This window comes from Chiloscyllium plagiosum, unplaced genomic scaffold, assembly GCF_037043375.1.
Source record: "Chiloscyllium plagiosum isolate Xiang-an unplaced genomic scaffold, Cpla_swu_hap1 HiC_scaffold_6, whole genome shotgun sequence".
In the NCBI taxonomy this organism is placed as follows: Eukaryota; Metazoa; Chordata; class Chondrichthyes; order Orectolobiformes; family Hemiscylliidae; genus Chiloscyllium; species Chiloscyllium plagiosum.
Window position 1 is genome coordinate 62075192 of NW_028270144.1, and position 25599 is coordinate 62100790.

General features: G+C 39.4%; 1 protein-coding gene across 4 annotated transcripts in view; it reads right to left on the reverse strand.

Annotated features, from left to right (window-relative positions):
* The window catches only part of tmem135 (transmembrane protein 135), a 544027-nt gene that overhangs the window by 12217 nt on the left and 506211 nt on the right, over positions 1-25599 (reverse strand). For 3 of the 4 annotated variants that reach the window (XM_043691565.2, XM_043691563.2, XM_043691562.2), the window contains 4 exons: positions 24327-24390; positions 19903-19979; positions 12230-12328; positions 7703-7770 (listed from right to left, as the gene is read on the reverse strand). In XM_043691565.2, coding sequence (XP_043547500.1) covers positions 7703-7770; positions 12230-12328; positions 19903-19979; positions 24327-24390 — 308 coding nt within the window. The remainder of the gene's footprint in view (positions 1-7702; positions 7771-12229; positions 12329-19902; positions 19980-24326; positions 24391-25599) is intronic. The other variant, XM_043691564.2, reaches the window with a different exon arrangement.

Consider the following 25599-nt stretch of genomic DNA (forward strand, 5'->3'; position numbering starts at 1 on the left):
TGCTCACAGTGTGGTCTCCTCTATTATAGAGAGATGAAGCACAGCTGTGCAACTGCATTGTGGAATTTATACTTTCTATCCTCAAAAATGACTTTGAGATTTCAGTTGTCTGCCACTTCAACACACCATTGTGTTCCTTGACCAACTTTTCAATCTTGGAGCTGTTGCAGTGCTCCAGCAAGGCTAGAAGAAGAACATTAATTTTCTGCTCGATAACTGCAGTGTTCATGACTCAATATCAAGGTCAACAATTTTAGAACCTGAACATCATCTTCTATGCTCCCACACCCAGGCCCTGTCATAACAATGGCTACTTTCAACACATCTAACCCATTTTCACCTTCTGATAGTCCCCATTATCAGATATTCTTTCAGCACATTCTCACCTTTTGTCTGCCTATCTGTCTTTCTCTGTCCGGGTTCCATTGGCACCTATTTCCTCACCCTTCCTCCTGCCTCACTTCCCTCCAATTCATCTGTTTCAACTCACATATCACCTTTTCCAAGCTACCATAAGTTCTGAAGGAGGATACTGGACTCAAAATTTCAAATTCCACTTTCTATCTTCAGATGCTGCCCGACTTGCTGAGTTTCTCCAGCAATTTCTGGTTTTGTTTCTGATTTTCTGCATCCGTAGTTCTTTGTTTCATTTCTGGTATGTTATTTTTATCATCCTTTACAAACAGAATCAATATATGCACATTTGTCTCTACCAATCTTTTTCTCTTCACATACTTATAGAAAATTTTACATTTGTATGCCCCCATATACACTCCAGGAATTCCTCCTCAACAACATATTTACTAATTTAATTTGCCCAATCTATATGTGGATTAAAGTCACCCATAATTACAGATGTTCCTTTATTGTTTGTTCTCTGATCTTCTATTTATTGCCATTCCAAACATCCTACAGTTTGGGGGTTTATGTAAAACCCAATAACTTTTTCACCCCTTGATATTTCTCAGCTCTACCTATGCATTTGCTACATCATTGGAGCTAATATTCTTTCTCACTATTGTGTTAATTTCCTCTTTAACCATCTATGCAACTCCATGTCTTTTCCTTTTTTTGTCTGTTATTCTTAAATACTGAATGCCCTTGGATATTCACTTGCCATTCCTGCATCCATGACTCTGTTATACTGACTATGTCATACTTGGTTTCATCTATTTGTGCGATTAGTTCAAGCACTTCATTGTGAATGCTCCATGCATTAAGATGCAGAGCCTTCAGTCTTGTCTTTTTAACATCACTTGTCCCATTCCCATTATATTTCATGATGTTCGTGTATGATCATGATCCTTGATTTATGAGCATATCACTTTTCTATTCCCCTTTCTATCTTTTATTCTTGTTCTTGATTCCCCTTCCTCTCATTTAGATTCTCCTTCACCTGCTTTTTTAGTTTAAAGATTCCTCAACCACTCTAGCAAATATTCCTCCCAGGTCATCAGTCCCAATCCTGCCCAGATGTAACCTGCCCAGTTTGTATCGATCCTACCTTCCCAGAATTGGTTCCAATGCTCCACGAATCCAGCTCCACCTCACACCATTTCTTCAGCCACACATTCATCTCATATATCAAACCATTTCTGCTGGCTAGCACGTGGTATTGGTAGCAATCCTGAAATCTTACCTTTGAGGTCCTACGCTTCAACTTACATACAAAATTTCTATATTCTACTTTTAGACCTCTTGCCTTCTTCTCATCTATGTCATTTATGTTAACGTTTACCACAAACACTAGCTGCTGACTGAATGTTCCGTAGCTGTTCTGAGATATCCTCAACCCTTGCATTAGAGAGCCTACACACCACCTTACAGTCTCGCGAGCAATCGTAAAATGCCTGTCTCCTCTCCTTACTGTTTAATTCAATGTCATTATTGCTTTTTACTCCTCTCCTGTGCAGCAGACCCAACCGTCATGCAACATATTTGGCTGTTGTTCTTTTCCCTGAAGAGGCCATTCTCCTCAACAATATCCAAAGTAGTATATCTGTTTTGCAGAACAGTTACAGAGGAATCTTGCACTGACTAGTCCTCTTGGTCTGCCTAATGGTCACTCTTTCTCTCTTTGAGGAGAAACATTCCTGAAGAATGTAGGAATGTTTTCTACAGTGGAGACACTGTAGAAAACATTCCTACAGTGTCTCCAGCTGCTGACCTAGCTCTGAAACCCAAGTTCCAGGAGCTGCAACTGGAGGTATTTCCTCAACACATGCTGGTCCAGGGCACTGGAAATGTGCTTGGCTTTCAACATAGAGCAGCAAGTGTACACCACAGCTTTGAGCCCTCCTGCCATGGATTAAATCTTTTGGATTAAATCTTTTGGAAGATGACTATTAACAGGTAAAATCAATTATTTAAGAGTTTTTATTCACTGGTCATCATTCCTATAGTACCATAGTGCTTACAAACTGCAAAACATAAAAAAAACACATCTTTTCCTCTGCATTGGTTTCTGCCATCTGTGAAGGATAGAAATTAGGGAAAAGAGAAATCCTCAGCTAGTAAAGGAAAAAGATGATCTCATTGAAGTTAGCAAAGATAGTTTTCCTTCTTAAAAAAGAACCGCATGAGAAGGGAAGAGATATAAAAATCCTCAAGTTACAGAAAGTATATTCTGGAATTTTTCTTGACTGTGTGGTAACAAGGTTACAAAGCCACAGGTTGAAACAGGAAGAGAAATCAAAGAAAATAGATAAGGAAGTTAAAGTAAACCAAGGAACTGAAAGAAATTAACTTTAATAAAGTAGTAAGATTTGAAAAACTTAATGGATCAAAAATTAACAAATCATTTGGACCTGATGAGTTAAATTCGAGTACTAAAGGAGGTGGCTATAGGGATGGGCGATACATTGGTGGTTACCTTTCAAAATTCTATAGTTTCTGGAAATTTTCCTGAAGACTGAAAAATAAAAAATGTAACCCCACTATTTAAAAGGGAAGCACAAGGGAAATGGAGAACTACATGATAACTAGACACTTGGTAAATTGGGCAGAAGCAACATGGATTTATGAAAGGGAAATCATGTTTGACAAACCTGCTGGAAATTTTTTAAGGATGTTATTTGCAACATAAATATATGAAAACCAGTCAATCTGGATTTCAGAAGGCGTTTGGTAAGGTCTCAAATAGGAGATGGAACAGAAAATTAAGCATATGGGTTTTGGATAATATACTGGAAAGGACTTAAAATTTGTTAACAAACAACTAGGTCCACAACTATTCACAATCCCGATAAATGACTTGGATGTAGAAATCAATTGTAATTCTCCCAGATTAATCTATGTTTCAAAACTGGGTGGGAATGCAAGTTGTGAGGGGTAGACAAGGAAACATCAGGACAATGTGCTCAGGCTAAATGACTGGGCAAGAAAATTGAAGATTGAATGTAATCAGAATAAGTTCAAAGTTATTCATTTTGGAAGATGATCACAAAAAGACAATATTTTCTAAATGGTGAAACATTGGCAAGTGTGGATTTCCAAAAGGACTTAGGTGCCTTTGTTCATGAATCCTTCAAAGCTGGTATGGAAACTAAACCTGAGAATTGGATATGCTGCCAGTTGGATACTGGCCAAATGGAAATTTAAGGGAATCGCGATGTTGATAACATTTTGTAAAATTAATTTCAGGTTACAGGTTTCTCCTAACCTTGTTTATTCACCTATTTCAAAAGTGCTTCCATTGCTAGAGGTTCAGAATCTTACACTGCTCTATGGCATCCCCAGTGGCCAGGTTATTATTAAATGCAGAGATAGCTACATGAAGGTTCAAATCAAATTGCAACTTCTGTATTTCCTTGATTGCTACCACTGTTTAGCATTACTGCTTAGTGACAACCCATCACAAATAGGTCTCTCAGGTTTGTATGTAAATATAAGAAAAATAAACAGTTGATATAAAGATTTTCATTACATTCTAAAATAGAATATTGAGAAACCTTCTAAATATATATTGATAAATATGAATGGTGAATTCAGAACAATACATATAATAAATTGCAAAAAGTAAAATCAGGGTCAAGATTTAACCCATCAAGCCCTCGCAGAATGTTGTGTTTCAATGAGATCATCCCTCATTCTTCTAAACTCTCATGAATAAAGGCCTAACTTGATTAGCCATTTTTGATAAGCCAATGCCTTCATCCTAGGAACCTGCCTGGTGAATTTCATTTGAACTGTCTCCCATGTCATTATATCCTTTCTTAAATACAGAGGCCAAAACTGTAAACAGTACTCCAGGTGCAGACTCACCAACACCCTGTATAGCTGTAACAAGACTTCCTATTTTTAAACTTGAACCCCCTAGCAATAAAGGCCTAAATTATATTATTTTTAAATACTTGTTGTACCTGTATGCTAGCTTTTTGTGCTTCATGCATAACAACATAAAGATACCCCTGTGCAGCATTTTTTGGAGTCTCTCGTCATTTAATAGTAGCCTGTCTTTTGATTCTTCCTACCAAAGTGTATGACCTTACACTTTCTTACATTAAGTTTTATCTGCCTGGATTTTGCCCATTCATTCAATCTATTTCATTTTTCAGATTCCTTATGTCCACATCTAAATATGCCCTCTCATCTATTTTTTGTAACATCTGCACATTTGGATATAGTTCACAATACCACTTCTAGAAATCACCTTCTATGTGGTACTTATTAAAACCATCTGTAAATTCAAATACACTACATCTATCAGTTCCCCTTGTCAACACTGCTTGTTATATTGATAACTAGAAAATTTGTTAAACATGATTTCACTTCCACATAATCATGTTGACCCTGTTTGATTGAGTTAAGCTTTTTTAAATGTCCCATTTCTTCCTTAAAAATGGACTTAGGCATTTTGTCAACAACACAGAAAATATATTTTCATACTATTATGTACATCATCTTGGGTTTTACAAACAGGGGCACAGATTACAGAAGCAAGGAAACTATTTTTACAGAATGACTGGCCATGATCTAGAAAGGATTGGCTGAAATGATGGTGAAAGCAGATTTAATCAATGCTTTGAAAAGGGAACACAATAAGCATATGAAGCAAAGAAAAATTGAAGGATTACAAGGACAAGGGAAATGAGACCATCTGAAATGTAATTGTGGAGGAACAGTATGGGCTAAGCAGACCAAATTAGCTCCTTTCTATGCTATAACTATTTTATGAAATCAAGAGACTAACAGGTTGTTGGACTGATACTTTCAAGGGAATTAAGCATAAAATTCTTTGAAATATTATCAGTCAATATATCAAAACACATCAAAGGTAGACATTCTCAGCTGGCCTTTCTAACTAGTATTCTAAAGTTTTAAAAGAAAAAATATAAACCTAGACCGTCCTTAATGTAAGGCCAATCTATCATTAGATATGTTGCATCTTCGAAGAATTTGCATATCGGAAGCTTAAAGAAGAAACACAAAACTAATCTAGAAAAAATATCTTTGTAAATTTTACCATTTTAATTTGGAAAACCTGCGCTCGATCAGAAATTTTCACACTTTCAAAGGATAAATTAAGGGGAGCCAGAGGCGGCACAGTGGCTCAGTGGTTAGCGCTGCTGCCTCACAGCACCAGGGACCTGGGTTCGATTCTAACCTCGGCCTGATTCTAACCTCGGCCGACTGGCTGTGTGGAGTTTGCACATTCTCCCCAGCCTGTGTGGGTTTCCTCCAGGTGCTCCGATTTCCTCCCACATTCCAAAGATGTGCAGGTATTATGGACTAGGCCAGACCACTCCGAACATTCTTGAGAAGGCAACCCAGACCATAATTTTGCAATTTGTTTCAGTAAATGCACAGTGAGAATTACCCAGAGAAAGCTAGCTAAATTGATTACTAGGTTTTAAAACAGACAGGAATTTATTCACAAAATTACACAATGAAACACAAAGAACAGAATAAAGAACCCCTACAGAACTCAGTCTATCCAAACTAGACTGGATTGGAAGCACTTTTGAAATAGGTGAATAAACAAATATACACAACAAACCCAGTAAGCAAACCCCCTTGAACACAGTTAAAAATGGAACAGATGCTTAGAGGTTGAAGTTAGAAGGGCAGAAGGAGAGAGAGAGTTTCCACACAGCTCACTGTTGAACTCCTAACTAGTTCTGGACTGAACTGCTCAGCTAGAGAGCTGACCACGCCCCTTTCATTGAGCAGGTCACTTCTAAAACATGACCACTTTGGCCTGAAGTCTCATCTGTTTACATATGAACAAAAAGGTCCCCAATATCCTTTAATCTCTGTACCAAACCAGGCTAATCTGCACCAGGAGCATTTACAACCCCACTGAAAGAAAGGGACATAGTATCCTTGAGAAAAGGAACAGCTTTTAGAAAAATGGAACCAGTTTTGTGATACAGATTAGGTGAATTGGCCATGCTAAATTGCCCATGGTGGTCAGGGATGCATAGGTTAGGTGCATGAGTCAGGGGTAAATGTAGGGTAATGGGTTTGGGTGGGATACTCTTCGGAGGGTCGGTGTGGACTTGTTGGGCCAAAGGGCCTGTTTCCACACTGTAGGGAATGTAATTCCAATTCTAATATCAAGTGTCTTCAAAACAGAAATCTAAGAGATTCATTTCTTAAAAAGATAGAATGTGAGGTTAGGTTTTCATTATCAAGACAGACTATCTCTGAGTGAAGCTAGCTTTAATAACATACCACATTGCTGCTGGGTCTGAAACATCCACTGTTTGAACAATATAAAGGCAGCATACAATGAGTTCCAGTAACTTGCTTTTAAAAGTGCAGAACTCTTTCCACGGTCCTTGCTTTAAAGCAGACCCAATCCTCTTTTGATCCATAATACAAAATAAAGAAAAATAAAGGGATATCTTACCAGTGTCCTGTACAAATGAGGTATAAACCCCCTACTTTGGTATTCAAGTTTTGCATTTGCAATAGTTAACCTTGTATTGGCTTTCCTGATTAGTTGCTGCACCTGGATGCTAACTGTGTAATTTATGCATCCATATCCCTCAGCATCTCAGACTCTGTAACATCCTGCCATTTAGATAATATGCTTCTTTATTATCCTTCCTGCCAAAATGGATCACTTCACATTTTCTCATATTGCATTCTACTTGCCAGATTCTTGTCCACTCACTTAACCTATCCAGTTGCTTGGCGGTATTTTTATGTCAGCTTCACAACTTATTGTCTAATTTACTTTGTCTCATCAGTATATTTGTAAATGATACGTACTGTCCCTTCATTCAAGTCTTTTATAAAACTGGACAGTTGAGTGCTGTACTGTGCCAACCCTGATTGCTATGGTCTTGTGGTACACCACTTGTTACATCTTCCCAACTCAAAAGACCATTTATATCCATCCCTACGTTCTGTTAGCCAGCCAATCTTCTATGCCTGCTATCCTTCACACATTAAAATTTTGTTTCCCACAATAGTTTTTGATGCGGCATGTTATCAAACATCTCACATTGTAGGATAAGGCCCTGGGAATGCAAAATTGTATCAGTTTGAACTCAGCAAGTACAAAGTTCAAATGGTCTTGCTAAGTTTGGGTTTCCCACCTATGAATTATGACCATAAGCAATTGGATTTGTCATAGGTGGAGACAGGGACCTCTATATCTGGTTTAGCATGCCATTTTTAAAAAGATCCTCAGAACCTTCCTGACTCCACAGAAATTCAGCTCCAAGTGACTGATGTTAACTGAGGCACTTACCTTCCCTTTGTTAGCCTCAGTAAAAACTTCCAGTAGGAAGGCCGTAAGTTCTGTACTTCCATCACAGCCTAAAAGTGAAGAAGAAAGTTGACCATAATTTTTCAAACAAAAAATGAATGTAATTGGCCTGAGTACATAAAAGTAATGTGCAACATTTTATGTTAATTTAAATGCACAGAAAAGGATGTCAAACCTGCATTTTCCTGACAAGTACATCATGTTCTGTTTAAAGTTAACTATTTACTTAGTCCCATTTTCTTATAAAAATTAAAGGATGAAATAGGTCAGATGATCAATAGCTTTGTCAAAGAGATAGGATTTAAAGAATATACAAAGCCCCTGTTTTATGTTGCCCATTTAGAGTCAATTTTTCCTTAACACTGGACAGTTAATGAAACCAATATCTAGATTTAGTATCAGAGAGTACGCTTTAATGTCATTTAGCATCTGGTTATAGTCCAATAGATTTATTTGGAAGTACTAGCTCTCAGAGCGCTGCTCTTTCATCTGGTAACTAGTGGGGCATGATAATAAGACACAGAATTTTAGCAAAAGATCACAGTGTCATGCAATTAAAATGATATATTGAACAAACCTAGATTGCTGTTATGTCTTTCATCTTTTAGCATAGGTTGAAGGTTTTGGTTCATTCATATATAAATCCCAGAACATCTTTTAAGTCACATTCTTGAGATCACTTAAGTTCTTGTATAAAAAAAAGGTGACATCTCAGCTCAGACAAAGCATTAAAGGTGTCAGGTTAGAGTCTGTCTGTATCCCAATCTTGAGTCAGACTGGTTCTATTTTCAAATTAGGAATTTATAAAATGTTAAATGGATTGACTGCCTGCAGGTTGTGTGTTCTTTTTTAGCAAAAATAGAATGTATCTGCAAATACAATTCTGCAAATGCACATTCACTCCATTGATTTATATGTGTGCATGTGTGTGTTTGTGTGTGTATACGTGCATGTGAGTGACAGAGAGAGAGAGAGAGAGAATATGAGTGTAAGTGCGCATGAGAGAGTGAGTATGTGTTTGTGTGCGTGCGTGCTTGGCAGAGTGTGTGCGTTAGTGTGATGGAGTAGAAGCCTGTGAGGTGGTGTGTGTGTCTTAGAGACAGTGTGTGAATGAGAGAGGGTCTGCGTAAGTCAATGCAGGCAGTCAATCCACATAACATTTTATAAATTCTTACTTTGGAAATAGAACCACTCTGACTCAAGATTGGGATACAAATAGACTGTAACCTCACACCTTTAATACATTGTCTGAGCTGAGATGTCATCTTTTTGTTATCAACTAAATTATCTTGAGAATGTGACTTAAAACAAATTCTGGGATTTACATATTAATGAATCAAAACCTGCAATCCATTCTAAAAGATGAAAGACTTAACAGCAACCTAGGTTTGTTCAATATATTATTTTAATTACATGACACTGTAATCTTTTGCTTTAAATTGTGTCTTATGATCCTGCCCCACTCGTTCCCTGACGAAGGAGCAGCCCTCTGAAAGTTAGTACTTCCAAATAAATATGTTGGATTATATCTGGTATTGTGTAATTTTTAACCATGTCCACCCCAGTTCAAAGCTGAAAATGTTTTGCTGGAAAAGCGCAGCAGGTCAGGCAGCATCCAAGGAACAGGAGAATCGACGTCTTGGGCATAAGGCTTATGCCAAAAATGTCGATTCTCCTGTTCCTTGGATGCTGCCTTACCTGCTGCGCTTTTCCAGCAACACATTTTCAGCTCTGATCTCCAGCATCTGCAGTCCTCACTTCCACACCAGTTCAACACTGGCACCTCCACAATTAGCATCTATTCAACTTCGGTTAGAAAACCCAATAAGTAGCTAGGAAACAGAGTTTTGAATGGGAGTGAAAACAATGGCTTCAGTCTTTCCAATATTCAATTAGAGGAAATTCAATTAAATAAATGTAAGTATACAATCTATATTTTGGGGAAAAAAGGGATAGTAACAAGGCAACTTTGTAGGCTTCAGGTCATTGGCCCATCTAGCTTACAAACACAAATATTCTACTGGGTTTCATCTCATGATTCCACGCTAATTGCTCGTTAGCCTGTTATTGTCAAGAATTATTCAATCTACATTTGCCATCGTTTCTGATAACAATTACACTGATAACTTCTGGAACGAAAAAAGTTGTGTCAATCTTTTTGGTCTCTAAACTTAATGTTCTATACTTTGTCCTTGCATTTGGTACTGGACAGACTTAACTCCAAAATCTGCATACTCTATTAAATAATTGCACAAAGTTGACAATACTCTGGTTCCTGTATGGATTGTCAACATTTCAAGACCCTAGAAATCAGTAACTTTCCAGCATCCCACACTAGTATTACACACTGCTAATATTAGTACAGTGTTTTAAAAATTGGAGCAATATTCACCCAAATAAATAAGGCGATACTGGATATGGAAACTTGAGAATAGTAATTTAGTTACTGCTCTCTTCTCATTAAAGCCTGTTGGGGAAAGAGAGGAGAAGCAGTTATCGGGAGAGGAATATCTGACCTCCATCTTTCAGATGAGGTTGCAGAAAGATATAGAAAAGGGTTTAAGGAGACAATTGATAGGGGAAAATCAAAACTGAGAACTACCTACAAAGTGGGTTACTTTGATGTAAATTACTTAAACCTGGTGTTGGATGGTCAAACTAGCTGCACACCAAATATGCCAAGTTGATGCTCCCTTGGACTTGAAGGATGCAAATAGGTAGGTGGTGGCAATCACTCGTTAATGATTGTTCACCTTGGAAATTCCATGTCACTGGACTTGGGTCCTGTGCATCCTCACAAGCTGATGAGCCTGATCCTAGAGCTGCATTTCCAACAATACATTAGTACACACCATGGACAAGCGGGATGGGAAAAAAATCAGTATTTTCATGGGGGCAAGATCAATGATGGAAGCGAGGGCATGTTTAGTACAATACGATAGCGGCAGATATGAACAGGATAGGCAGTTGGGAATTTGAAAGTGTAGTTCAGAGCTCTAGATAATTAACATCATCATGGAGTCTATTAGAGTTTGTTATATGCCTCATCAATTTTGATGATAATGTTAAGTGAAAGAAGGCTGATCAACTAAAACTAGAAGTGCATTCCTACTTAAATGTACTTCAAAATGTTCTTCAGTTTTGTATATGGTATTGAATCACTAATTCTTCTGAATTTTTCTGAGTCTATGCCTTCTATTACCTCTGCCATCACAACCAAAACTCTTTTAGTATGCCCCTTGTAATAAGACAACATTGTGCAATTACAATGGATGAGAAATAAGGTCAACCCAGAAGAGGGGCATACTAAAAATATTACTGTACATATGTAAAACTCCTTCTGTATAGTAATTTGAAACATGGTGTCCTATTCTTCTGTATGTCTTCATGACATCAACTTGGAATTTATGAACTTCCTAATCGGTCAAAGAAGTTACTAGGTTACCTATGACAGAATCAATTTCAATTTATGAACTGACCTTTTCACTACATCATTCCATTGTTTTGTCTACCCTGACATGGATTGGGACTGGTCTTTGGATTACTGGAAATAGAAGCTTAACTTGGGGTTGGTATTTTGGTTGAAGTAGTAAGGGCATTTTTTTAAACTAACTCTTTAAAAGCAAACACTGCAGCAATAACATGTTCTAAGTGGACTAAATTAACTATTTCTATTTCCAGTCAATTTCTCACAAAAAGACTATTAACACCCATTATCTACTTGCTGCTTGCCTGTCAATGGCACAGGTTTTCACAACAACCTGCTTCTTCCATACCTGATCCCACATTCTGCCCAGTGTGTCATCCTCCATTTCTCAATTGTGCACCCTTATAGTCTCTACCGCTAAATAATTACCAATTTATTTCCAATCAAAACCATTTTTACACAGTTCACCCATGTCCATTGGGTTTAATTTCATTATGATCATTACAGCCAGCAGACATCAGTCCTGGCTAGATTTCAAACCGAGGTAAAGAAAAGATCTGTCATCAAACATCTTCCTTCAGAGAATCCTTACAATGTGGAAGCAGGTCATTTGGCTTATTGAGTCCACACTGACTCTCTGAAGAACAGCCCACCCAGACCCATTCCCCTTACGTCTAGCCCTGCACATCCCTGAACACAATGGGGAAATTTAACGTGGCCAATCCATCTAACCTACACATCTTTGGATTGTGGGAGGAAACTGGGGCACCCAGAGGAAACCCATGCAGACATTGGGAGCATGTGTAAACTCCACACAGACAGTAGACAGAAATTTTTACCATTAATTTCAGCTGAATTGGATGACTGACAATTACTTTAAGTGGATATGTTCGAATAGCAAATTTTCAAAGCCATGTCTGAAATATTGTTTGAATCTTTGCTTTAGAGCATGTAGAGCAACACGTTATATGATAAAGTAATCAATCATTCTAGTTAATGTAAGATTCTCCTTATTTGAAATTCCAAGAGATGAGTTTCTAAACAATAACGTGTGAAAACCTGTCCCATCATTTGGTACTTACTGCTTGAAAGCATATAGCTGTGGAAATCGCATAGATGACTGTGTCTGCATGTGCAACATATGGACATTTTCCTGCTTCAATGCCTTTGAAATACATTGCCTGCCAGTAAAAAAAAATGTAAATTTAATTACTTATGGAAGTAATCTGACTGTCATAATTTTAATTTTAACACTAATATGCAGTATCCAATATCCAATGTTAGGTTACATATTTGAATTCACCACAAACCACTACTGGAATTCGTCTTATGAACAACGATCAATACGGCCATTCAGAAAAACAATTAATGTCATGGCTAAAACAATGAATGAAAGTAAGTGCAGCCTTATGTAAAGTAATACTGCGTCCAACGGCAAGAGTTTTTACCAGTAGGATAACCATTAAAATTCTTATTACTCCCACTCTCTTGATTCAAATGGCTTCAATGCACAAGGAAAGAGAAATTGACTTTCTAGACTGCTATCTCACGAGCCCTGCTTGAAGTGCATGCCTGAGCACTGAGATAGGACAGTATAATGCTCAGCTATGATGCCTTATAATAGTAGTCTACTGACACACACACCACCAACTCTCACAAATGGATAATGTTAATATAAGATAATATTGTATATGATCAGATAATATATGATAACATGAAGGCGATGGAGGAATCACAAGACTATTAAAAATGTGTTGCTGGAAAAGCGCAGCATCAAAGGAGAAGGAGAATCAACGTTTCAGGCATAAGCCCTTCTTCAGAAATGAGGAGAGTGTGCCAAGCAAGCTAAGATAAAAGGTAGTGAGGAAGGGCGTTGTGAATGCGATAGGTGGAAGGAGGTTAAGGTGAGGGTGATAGGCCGGAGAGGGGGTGGGGGCAGAGAGGTCGGGAAGAAGATTGCAGATCAAGAAAGCGGTGCTGAGTCTGAGGGTTGGGACTGAGATAAGGTGGGGGGAGGGGAAATGAGAAAGCTGGAGAAATCTGCATTCATCCCTTGTGGTTGGAGGGTTCCTAGGCGGAAGATGAGTCGCTCTTCCTCCAGGCGTCATGTTGCCATGCTCTGGCGATGGAGGAGGCCAAGGACCTGCATGTCCTTGGCGGAGTGGGAGGGGGAGTTAAAGTGTTCAGCCACGGGGCGGTTGGGTTGGTTGGTCCAGGTGTCCCAGAGGTGTTCTCTGAAACGTTCCGCAAGTAGGCGGCCTGTCTCCCCAATGTAGAGGAGGCCACATCGGGTGCAGCGGATACAGTAAATGATGCGTGTGGAGGTGCAGGTGAATTTCTGATGGATATTGAAGGATCCCTTGGAGCCTTGGAGGGAAGTGAGGGGGGAGGTGTGGGCGCAGGTTTTGCATTTTTTGCGGTTGCAGGGGAAGGTGCTGGGAGTGGAGGTTGGGTTGCTGGGGGGTATGGATCTGACAAGGGAGTCGCGGAGGGAGTGGTCTTTCCGGAACGCTGATAGGGGGGGGGGGGGGGGGGGGGGAGGGAAATATATCCTTGGTGGTGGGGTCCGTTTGGAGGTGGCGGAAATGACGAAGGATGATCCGATGTATCTGGAGGTTGGTGGGGTGGTAGGTGAGGACTAGTGGGGTTCTGTCCTGGTGATGATTGGAGGGGTGGGGTTCAAGGGCGGAGGAGCGGGAAGTGGAGGAGATGCGGTGGAGAGCATCGTCAACTACGTCTGAGGGGAAATTGCGGTCTTTGAAGAAGGAGGCCACAGCTACCTAGATTACACCGCTTCCCACCCTGCTCCCTGTAAAAATGCCATCCCATATTCCCAATTCCTTCGCCGCATCTGCTCCCAGGATGACCACTTCCAATACCGAACGACCCAGATGGCCTCCTTCTCCACCGCATTTCCTCCACTTCCCGCTCCCCCGCCCTTGAACCCCGCCCTTCCAATCGCCACCAGGACAGAACCCCACTAGTCCTCACCTACCTCCAGATACATCGGATCATCCTTCGTCATTGCCGCCACCTCCAAACGGACCCCACCACCAAGGATATATTTCCCTCCCCCCCTCTATCAGCATTCCGGAAAGACCACTCCCTCCGTGACTCCCTTATCAGATCCACAGCCCCACCAACCCAACCTCCACTTCCGGAACCTTCCCCTGCAACCGCAAAAAATGCACAACTTGCGCCCACACCTCCCCCCTCACTTCCCTCCAATGCCCCAAGGGATCCTTCAATATCCGCCACAAATTCAGCTGCACCTCCACACACATCATTTACTGTATCCGCTGCACCCGACGTGGCCTCCTCTACATTGGGGAGACAGGCCGCCTACTTGCGGAACGTTTCAGAGAACACCTCTGGGACACCCGGACCAACCAACCCAACCACCCCGTGGCTCAACACTTCAACTCCCTTTCCCACTCCACCAAGGACATGCAGGTCCTTGGACTCCTCCATCGCCAGACCATAGCAACACGACGGCTGGAGGAAGAGTGCCTCATCTTCCGCCTAGGAACCCTCCAACCACAAGGAATGAACTCCGATTTCTCCACCTTCCTCATTTCCCCTCCCCCCACCTTTTCTCAGTCCCAACCCTCAGACTCAGCACCGCCTTCTTGACCTGCAATCTTCTTCCCGACCTCTCTGCTCCCACCCCCTCTCCGGCCTATCACCCTCACCTTAACCTCCTTCCACCTATCGCATTCCCAACTCCCCTCCCCCAAGTCCCTCCTTCCCTACCTTTTATCTTAGCCTGCTTGGCACACCCTCCTCATTCCTGACGAACGGCTTATGCCTGAAACATCGATTCTCCTTCTCCTTTGATGCTGCCTGACCTGCTGTGCTTTTTCAGCAACACATTTTTAAGCTCTGATCCCCAGCATCTGCAGTCCTCACTTTATCACAAGACTATTGCCTAGTCCTGTACATTAACAGCAGCAACTGCCAAAATGTGGACAGCAACTAAAAAAGCAACAATGGACTGTACAGCAGTCTGGAATGGAATGAAAGCAGAAATTGCTGAAGAAACTCAGCAGGTCTGGCAGCAACTGGGGAGAGAAAATACAGTTAACATTTCGAATAATGTGACACTTCTTTGGAATGGGCCATGATTAAACCAGGGGAAAAATGAGTGGATCTACAGACATATTTGAGATCTCAAATTTTTACTTTAAATAGCATATTTTGATCTAATGTGACTTTACTCAGCTCTAACTTCAATATACTTCATGTAAAGTCTCCTTTACATATTTCATTTTCCACCTACTGTTGGAGCTGATCTCCAACATATTCTGTTTTGATTTTGTAAAATTAGTATTTTAGCTTATTTCCCAATCTTTCCTATGATAAAATACTGTTAGGAAAACAGAACAGAAATTGCAGAAATTCAAGTTTTTTAAAAAATTGCTACACAAAGCTATGGTGGCTTATAAAGTTATTTTAAACTGTTGGAGAACGAAAAACAAAATGACAGATTAAATTTAATGCTATTCATTTGAAAGCACTCTGCTTTACACAGACCAGCTTTAGTAGAATGATAAAATGATATTAAATAAATTTGAAGAGGAAAGCTTTTACACTGACCTAAGTTAGATTAAGACCTAAACTGAATTTATCTGGAGCTATTTGGAAAAATAAACAGTATGAGGAAACTCACTACAAATAGTAATATTTACAAATGTCTGATAAATAGAATGCAAGTGAGCAATGCCTTAAAAAAGCAAATGACTTTCATTTATAGGGCTATTAAATACAAAAGTCAGGAAGTGACATTGAATTTAAACATATAAGTTAAATAGAACAGTTAGGCATTCTATTAAAAAATATTAAATTCTACAGAAATTTTGACTTCGAAATGAACAGCCCAAAGTGCACAGAAGATCTAATGAGACAAATAACTACTGAGCCAAAGGGTATATTTGGTAAGAGTAACCACTAGCAGATTCAATGAGATGGATTTTACCATGGCCCTTAAAGAGAACAGGCAGATAGAAATGTACATAAGATTAGAGAGACATTTCCTATGATAGCTGGAGGCATGTCTGCCATGATTTAGGCAAAGCAAATGCACAAAAAGCTCAAATCAAAGAAACATTGAGTTTTATGAGATTATATGGGTGAAAAAAATTACCTTTCATGATGGCCATGATGGGATATAACACAAGGATGAAATTTTAAATTGGATATGCTGTGGACAAAAAGCACAAATGTACATAGTTGGAGCAGGAATGGAGAGGGGTACAACTAAGAGAGCTTTGTGATGGAGAGGGGTTGGATTCGAAGCTCAACTCAGGGTTGAATTATGAACAGTTTGATTAAATCGTGGAGATGGAATTTGAATTGGTACTAAGCATTTGGAATTTGTAGTGATACTGCAGAGGATGTTGGCATTTATTTTTAATGCAGAGGGTAGTGGTTGTGGGTAATTCACTGGCTGAATTGAGGTAGAGACTTTAGACTCTTTTAAAGCATACCTGGACCTGCACCTTAAATGCTGTAAGCCACAGAGCTATGGGCTGTGTGCACCAAGATGGGATTAGAAATCGTATCTGGGTGTCTTTGTGTAGATACAGACAAGATTGGGCAAATGTCCCCCTTCTGTGCAGTTTCATTTTAATGATTCCAAGATGGCTTCAGTCATCCCAGTGTTTGAGCAAAAGAAATTAATGACTTCCAAACAAGCTGTCTGGAAATCTAGATTCACTGGAAGAACCCAATCAGAATGTAAACAGAACTTTATCCCAAGAGTGGGAATCATGCTGGAGTCAAGAACGTATTTTTTAGGATCCCAGGAAATAATGAAGCAAAGGCAGAAAGGGAACAAACTCTTCACATCCACACTCACTGTGTGTAATTGATTGGCCCTTGCGATAATTTAGACCACTGTAGCAATAATTTCCGTCTTTCTGTCCAGATGTTGAAAGGGAGAACAAAACACTGCAATGGTTATGGTTGCCACTGTTTGCATCTTCTGGGTTGCCACTGTTTGCATCTCTCGTCCCAAAGGGAGGACCAAGCAGAACTAACATTATTTTAAATTTAATGTTCTGCAATAAGACACGGTTAATAAGTAATTCAATAGCAAAAGATCTACTTTGAAAAAGTGACAATAAAAGTGAATTCCATATATAGCTGAAAAGCGACATCCATTTGTCTCAATTAAGAATCTTAGCCTTAAACAAAGCAAATTACATCGGTATAGAGGGAAAGCTTGTTAAGGTTGACTGAGTAAATAGACAGAAGGTATGGTGTAAATAAATAGTCTGAAAGGTATAAAGAAACAATTTAAAATGGTCAACTAACTCAAAAACCATTAAAAACCAAAAGGTCAGCAAGAGAGATCTGTGGTTTACTAAGGAAGTTAAGAATAGTTTTTGATGCAAAGAGTAGTTTTATAATGTTGCAAAGAATAGAAGTGGAGAACTGGGAGCTTTTCAGAAATTAACAAAGAATGAGCAAAATGATGATGAAAAAGTCAACAATTGAAAAGAGGAAACTAGGTCGGAGCTTGAAACAGATGTTTTTTATAGAATCTGTACAGTGTGGAAGCAGGCCATTCAGCCCATCAAGTTTACACCAACCCTTTGAAGAGTATCCCACCCAGGCCTACCCCCTATCCTACCCTATTCCTGTAACCCTGCCTTCCCCATGCCTAATCCACCTAGCCTACATATCCCTAGACACTATGGACAATTTAGCATGGCCAATCCATCTAACCGGAACATCTTTGGACTGTGGAAGGTAACTGGAGCACCCAGAGAACATCCAAGCAGACACGGGGAGAAGGTGCAAGCTTCACACAGACAGTCGGCTGAGGCCGGAATTGAACCCAGGTCCCTGGTGCTCTGAGGCAGCAGTGCTAACCACTGAGCCACCGTGACACCCAATTATGAGCGCTTTTTAATAAGATTTTTAAAAAGGGAATAGCTAAAGTTACCATTGGTTCCTTGAAGGAAGAGACAGGATAAATTATCATGGAGATTAAGGAAATGGCAAACACTGAACAAAGATTTTGTGTCTGTCTTCACAACAGAAGACACAAATTGCATACCAAAAACAGAGCGTAACTAAGGGGCTATAAACAATATGAACCAAAGGTAATTAATACCATAGACAAAAAAGAACTGGAGAAACTCGCAAGGGCGAAAATCTGACAAAACCTGAGAACCTAAAGCTTATAACCTAGAATTCTAAAGGACATAGTGGCTGAGAGAGTGGATGCTGTGGTTACAATTTTCCAAAATTTCCAAGATATTAGAATGGTCCCAGCAGATTTGAAGTTCACAAACATAACAGTGATATTCAAGAAAACAGGAAGAGGGAAATCTCAGAATCAAAGCCCAGTTACCCTATTAGCAGTTATTGGGAAACTGCTGAAAGCTATCGTTAATGACCTCTTAATAATGCACTGAGAAAATCATCTGATCAAAGTCAGCATGGTTTTGCAAAAGAGAAACGTGTTTGACAATTGTAATAGCATTTTTGAGGATGTAATTAGTATGGTTAATAAAGGGGATCCCAAAGATGGAATATACTTGAATTTCCAAAAAAATTAATTGATAAAATGCCACATGAAAGACTACACTAGATAAGGGCTCATGGGTTCAAATAAAATATTAACATTATTGAGGATTAGACAGGAAGCACAGAGTAGGCATAAGTAGGGCATTCTTGGAGTTAGAAGATTGAATATGGAAGAGGCAATGACCTCATGGTATCAATCTATCAATCTCAAGACCCTAGCAATGGTCTGGGGACCTGAGTCTGAATCCTGCCATGGCAAATGGTAGAATCTGAATTCAATGAACATCTTGAATCAGGAGTCTAAATGATGACTATGAAACAGTTGTCAGCAAAACTCATCTAGTTCATTAATGTTCTTTAGGGAAAAAAAGTTGCTTTCCTTACCTGGTCTGGCCTAGAGAGGACTCCAGGCCCACAACAAGGTGTTTGAGACTTAACTGTCCTCCAGGAAAGTAGGGATGGGTTATCAATCCCTGGCCAGTGGTGTCTCACATTCCGTGAATGAATAAAAATAAGTAGAATGCCATAAGGATCAGTGCTGCCACCCCAGTTATTTAAAAGTTATATTGCTGACTTAGTGCAGTCAATGCTCCATTTAAGTGTGAGATAGTCAGATTTTTGGTCTCCAAGGGAATTGGGGAGAAGGTGGGAAAAGAGTGTTGGGGCTGAACATTGGCTATAATCATAGTGAATAATGGAACAATCTCAAGGTGCAGCATGCTCTACATTTGTTGCTATGGATAGATAAGAACAGAAATAATTGGAAACACGTGGGAAAATGGTGGGCCAGATTTTCTGAGGACTGGCAATTTCTTGAAAATTGCCATTTTATTCCTTCATTTTTATGAAAGTAACTCTGCAACTTTAACACGTTAGGGCTCTTTCAGAAATGTGAAGCCATACTACCATTTTGACACATCACTCGCAACTTAGAATAGTTGGGAGAAAGAAACCATGCTCTCTTTTCGCAGTGTCAGCTATTGTTTTCTGGAATCTATGAGCAATTTAAAGAATATATAGACTTGGTGCTGAGTGATTTCACCTTTTTTCACTCTTCTTCTATACTGTTCTCGTATGAAAAGAATATTTTCCCCATTCGGTAAAGAGACAAAGATCTTATTTTCTTAATCTAGCTTACAAAATACTATACCCAACATATGAAAGCATCGGAACACATATATATGTATATTAAAAACAAAACAAAAACTTTTGTTTTTACCTCCACAAGTTTAGAAGCCAAGTACATGGAGATGGTTGTGCTTTTGTAAAACATCATTGACATTCCCGCTAAGAAACCTGAATAAAAATATGATTGACGCATTCTTATAAACTGAAACAGTGACTAAATGTAAAACTTCCTTAGCTCTTCTTGACATTTGAGGTTGCACTCTATATGAGTATAGTTGCCTCAAAAATATTTCAATGATGTAATGTATCGCTGAAAACTATCTGTGGAAGACAACATTTGACAAGCTGGATCTGAAAATGAATTGAAGTTTATTTTTATTCCGGAGATCACACGTAGAAAGAATAACACAGGGCATTATTTAGTTATGTTTCTTCTTCTACTTTGAATACATATTCACCCTCATTTTCACTCTGAGGTCATGTGCACATAAGAAAGAGGAACAAGATTAGGCCACTCAGCCCTCACACCTGACCCACCATTCATAAGATCATGGATAACTCACACCGGGACTCAACTCCAATTCCGTGTTACCTGATCATCGCTTTCAATTCCAATCTCCCTCCTCTTTAAATACTTTCAGTGATCTAGCCTTCACAACTCTCTTGGGTAGAAAATTCTAGACATTCATTACTCTCTAGCAGAAGAAATTCTTCCACACGGAGTCATACAGCGCAGAAACAGATGCTTCAGTCCCAATAGTCTATGCTGAACATAATCCCAAGCTAAACTAGTCCCACCTGCCTGCTCCATCTCAGTTTTAAATGTACATCCCCTTATTATAACTAAAGTCTCCTGGTTAAGAGATTCACCCACTAGTGGAAACATCATTTCAACATCTTTCTTGTCAACCTCCCCTCAGATTATTATTCAACAATATCACCCTGTATTCTTCTAAATTCTAATTAGTAAAAGCCTAATCTTTATAGCTGTCTTGATATCATTCCAGACATCAGTCTTGTAAATCTCTTTTTAACTGCCTCCAATGCCAATATATCCTTTCTTAAATAGAGGTAACATGGAAAGGACCCTAACCCTCCTAGTTTCTAAAGGAGACAAAAAGCTGAAATTGCATTTTAGATGAATTTTTCCAGCCCCTAAATGACATGGGCATTGGTGAGACAGTTGGAAAAATACAGCAAGAACATTAAAATGAAATTCTCAACATCGAGAAAAAGGGATAGTTTCCTAGTTATTGATTTAACAGCTCAAGGGGAATCTCTATTCTCACTTCATTTATATGTATATTGCTATTTCCCCAGGCAGTGAAGAGGAACTAGGTGGCAATAATTCTCGACATAGAAGTCAGAATGGGACCCTGTCAGCTGAAGCTTGCTGGTGTCTTTTCCAAGCCGCCACCTTGGCCAGCATTCTCCAACATCTCAGGTTATAATCCATGGGCAGCAGCCACATGTACTCTCTGATCCTGAAGCTGACATCCACAAAGCACCAGGTGAACATCTCATTATGGCACACCTCACAGTCATGTATAATACACTGCAGGACTTCAGAGCTCACTGATATCTTATGTTACAATACTGCTGCCAAGTCACTTGAAGTGAAGGGACAGATACCCCACTGCACACATCAGAACAAGGTGCATCACACAACTCTTGGCTTGATATCTTAGTGCACTCACTTTGCATTTACTTGGATACCAGTTATCTCTCTTTCTTGCCTTGCCTTCTCCCCTCCATTGTCAACTTACTAAGAAATTAAAGGCTCATAGTACACTATATGGCAGCAGCTGATGTGGCAAATACACTGAAAATGCTTCCATCAAATGGTCATTCCACAAAATGGTGGAATCCGTAGTCATATTCAGGGGCAGTTTTTGTAAGTCAGAGTGCTGCCACATTCAGTCAACATCATCTCATTTCGTTCCAGGGGCTCAGACATAGTCAGTCAGCTGCTTGGATATTTAGGGTCAGGGATTCTGTATCATTATAGTTAAAGCAGGGAGCCATGGTCAGTCCTACAGGTCAGCACAACTAATCCAAAAGTAGCTGTAAATCAGTAAGGGAACTGTACATATATCAATAAGGGACCTGGTCAGTCATCAGCCAGGGAAATCGTTCCAAACGAGTAAGTGATGTAGGCTGTGGTCAGTTCTGATGGTCTGTTCAGGGGGATTACCATGGACTACAGCAGTGGTAGGGAAGTTGGGGAGGTCAAGTACAGGGATGTAGAAGGGACAATAATTGTGAAGTGGGTGGCAATTTAATGTATAAGAATGGGAAACAACACAGGATAGTAGGGCACAGGGTACTATGTGGTTGAACTGGAGAAGTGTATTGACAGTCATCACCACCCCGAATCACTGGGCATGATGCATACAGGGTGCATAACGATGTTTGTTACACGGGATAAAATGGGAAAATGCCAATGTTAAATAAAGAGCTGGGCAGGAATGTTAGGAAGATCAAACCCAATGGAGTTGACAGGGTGGAAAAAACAGGAGAAAGATGAACATTTGGGGTGAGGGTGTCAGGAGGTCATTCAGAGGTCAGAATTGTTTTCCTCACACATTGTTCATAATATTGTGAAATATTTACAGTTCAGTCTTAAGCACAATTCTGCCTGACTTGGATCATCTGTGGGAGTTGGAAGAGAAAATGTCATTGTTCCTACCACATTTACAATCTCCTACTGTCAGTGTGCAATCTGGCTTGAGCAGCATACATCCATTGCTGGAGAAATGCAGCAGATCTGACAGCATCTGTGGAGAGAAAACAGAGTCAACATTTCGGGTCCAGTTCAGGTCTAGTTCTGAAGAAGGGTCACTAGATCCGAAACATTGACTTTGACTTTCTTTCCACAGATGCTGCCATACCTGCTGAGTTTCTCCGGAAATTTCTGTGTTTGCTTCAATTCAGTTTGCTGTGCATCTGCAATAAATCTCCTGCGTTTGTTTGTGCATTTTGATGAAGCTTTAAGTGGCCATACTATGGAGTGCCCTCTTGTCTGGGGCTGAACAGGTACCTAGTCTTTGGCACCTCTCCAAATATCAGCTATTTGGGTTTTTTTTCCCCTCAACCAGCTGTGGAGATGTGGCAGTTCACCATATGTACTCCCACTCTAATCTAGCTATTGTACCCAGTAAAGCATCAATATCTGAGTTGGAGGAGGATGCAGAGGACACTTTTGGAGGTCTGAGGAAAGAGTATGGCCCATGTTTCTATCACCTGTCCTCAAGGTCCCTGTCAGCAAATCAGTGTTAATTTCCTCTATCAGTTGTTACTGGGGTAATTCTTCCCACACTGGAACTGTGAAATCCAATTCTTGGTTTGCACCATTTGAACTAATGCACAGCTGGGCTTTAAATACAGTGCCAAAATCCAGTCAATTCCAGATGTGGTAAGTATTTCCACCACTGGTGAGCTCAAGATAGCACAAAAGTGGTGCCATAGAGGGATTTTGTGACTTAATGAAATAAGCACTATAACATTGCACAGAAAAACTTGTTTGTCGTGAAATCTTCCATGAAACCCCCAAAACTTTGATTTAGGAAAACTCTGCCCTTGGAAACCAAAGCTGCAGACTCACCTAAGCTTAGTACTTGCAGTTTAGACCCAGTTTGGTTGGTAGCTCAAAGAGATAGCAGGAGTAAATGGCAGTTAGCTACGCCTGCCCAATAAGCAGACCAAAAACATTAACTTAATTATTCACTACATGGAATGCTGGTGAGGCTGAATTAAATTTTGTGAGAACACAGACACTAAAGGATTGCCTAGCTTGAAAGTATAGAAAGAATATACTGTGGACCAACAGAGTCTTGAGACTAAGAAAAGTAACCATTAAATTAGCTAGGAAATGTTGGAAAAGTAACCAGTACAAAGACCAAGGCATCCATTATCAAGAGGTGGCAAATTAAAGTTTTATCTTTGTGGATAGCTGGGGTTGAGAATTCAATTTGTCTCTAGAGAACCGCAGCATACTTAAAGCTATGAACTTTGCTTTGCTTGAACTATCTGTAAGATATCATCATGTATAAAATAATTCTTTTGTGAAGTCAATAGTAAACCCAAAGGCCTAACATTAAATTATCTTAATTGTGTTTGCTATGTTTAATTTGTTTCATATACAAAGTACGCACTTTGTTTAAAAGACATACCATCTTGTGAAGTTGCTCTACTGATTAAAACAAGGTGCTCGGATTTCTCTTTAAATATTAGCAGTCCCTAACTGAATTTCAACAGTAGGCAAAACAATAGGGGTGCATGTTACATCGTGATGTGCAAACTGTGAGAGTATAAACATCATTTTAATGAATTAAGATAATATAAACAGAAAGAAAATAACTTTACAAAAGGGTTCTATTCAAAAGCAATTTTGCGTTTTAGTTTGTTATCCCTACTTTTAATTTGCATTGTATAATCCCTCAATTTGCATACACTTAATGAATGGATCATAAAAACTTTTGTAAGGGAGACAGCTGAAAAAAAGATTACTCTCACCGGCAATCAATGCGTGAAGTTCATTGTCCAAATTTCTCATCCATCGGAGGAAGCAACTTACACCCTTGACATGAAATAAAAACACTATGATCATACAGCAAATCACTGTCAAAATTTTGTAATTACCTTTTTTCAGACTTTAGAAAGCAAAAAACTATCAGCTTGCTAACATAGAACAAAGCCTTTAAGTAATGATTCAGAATGATAAAAAAATCAACCAAAGCTTGAAAATTGGTTGGAAATTGATTTTTAAAAAACTGTATGAACAAAACACGGTCATTTATGTGCAAACTGGTTGGCAAAGTTCAGAAATTAGGGGAGATATCAGAAGTTACAAATCTTCAGAACTTGCCATAGTTGATTCTTAACTGCCCTCTGACATGATATAGGAAGCCGCTCAGCTCCAGGGCAAATAGAGATGGGCAGTAACTGCTGGCTCAGCCAGCAAAGCCCACATTTCATGAGTGAATTGAAGAAAATTAGCCACTTCACCATCTATTTCACATGAAGAGCATCTTATTACCCTTTGCTTCTCTCACCTTTATAAAAATAACTTGCTGTAATTGAACATCATTTGCTCATTAAGCTCAGTAGAGAAAATCTAACAGGGCACTTAGCCATATCTGACCCATTTCCCGCACTACTTTCCTCACCCCTTCCCTTCGTAGGTGCCTTATTAACAATGTAATAGACAATTGCCCATCAATCCCTTCACCAGAGAAAGTGAACAGTTTAAATTGTGGTACCTCATTCCAACAATGTAATGATTGTTAATGACTACCTTTTGAGAAATTCAAAAAATGTTTTTAAAAAACTATTTGTTCTGTAATTGATTTGGCAGTAATTCACTTATTCTAATTCATCTCCTTTGTCATTCCTCTGTTTCTCAATCTTTCAATCTATTTGATTAAAAAGATATTCTGTTGATCATCCCATTCACTAAGATCCTAGACACCCTATTGCCCTTCACATTCATGGCTTCGGGATACCCCACTCCAGCCTGTTAATGGGTAGAAATTTTCTCTCAGCAGTGAATGACAATTGTCAAACTTTCTCCCATATTTTTGAGGTTTTGCACTTCATAGGAAGCCAGTTTAGTGCCAAACCTTCGAGAAGATCTGCCACGAGGTGAACTGGCAAAACAACTGTGTAACTCCTTAACCAATCAGAATGAAGAATCATTACTGAATTGAGCTGAACTAGAACATATCAGTTAAAAAATTTAATAGTAAAATAATGTAGTGACAGTGCAATAAGGAGGGAAAGAAAAATG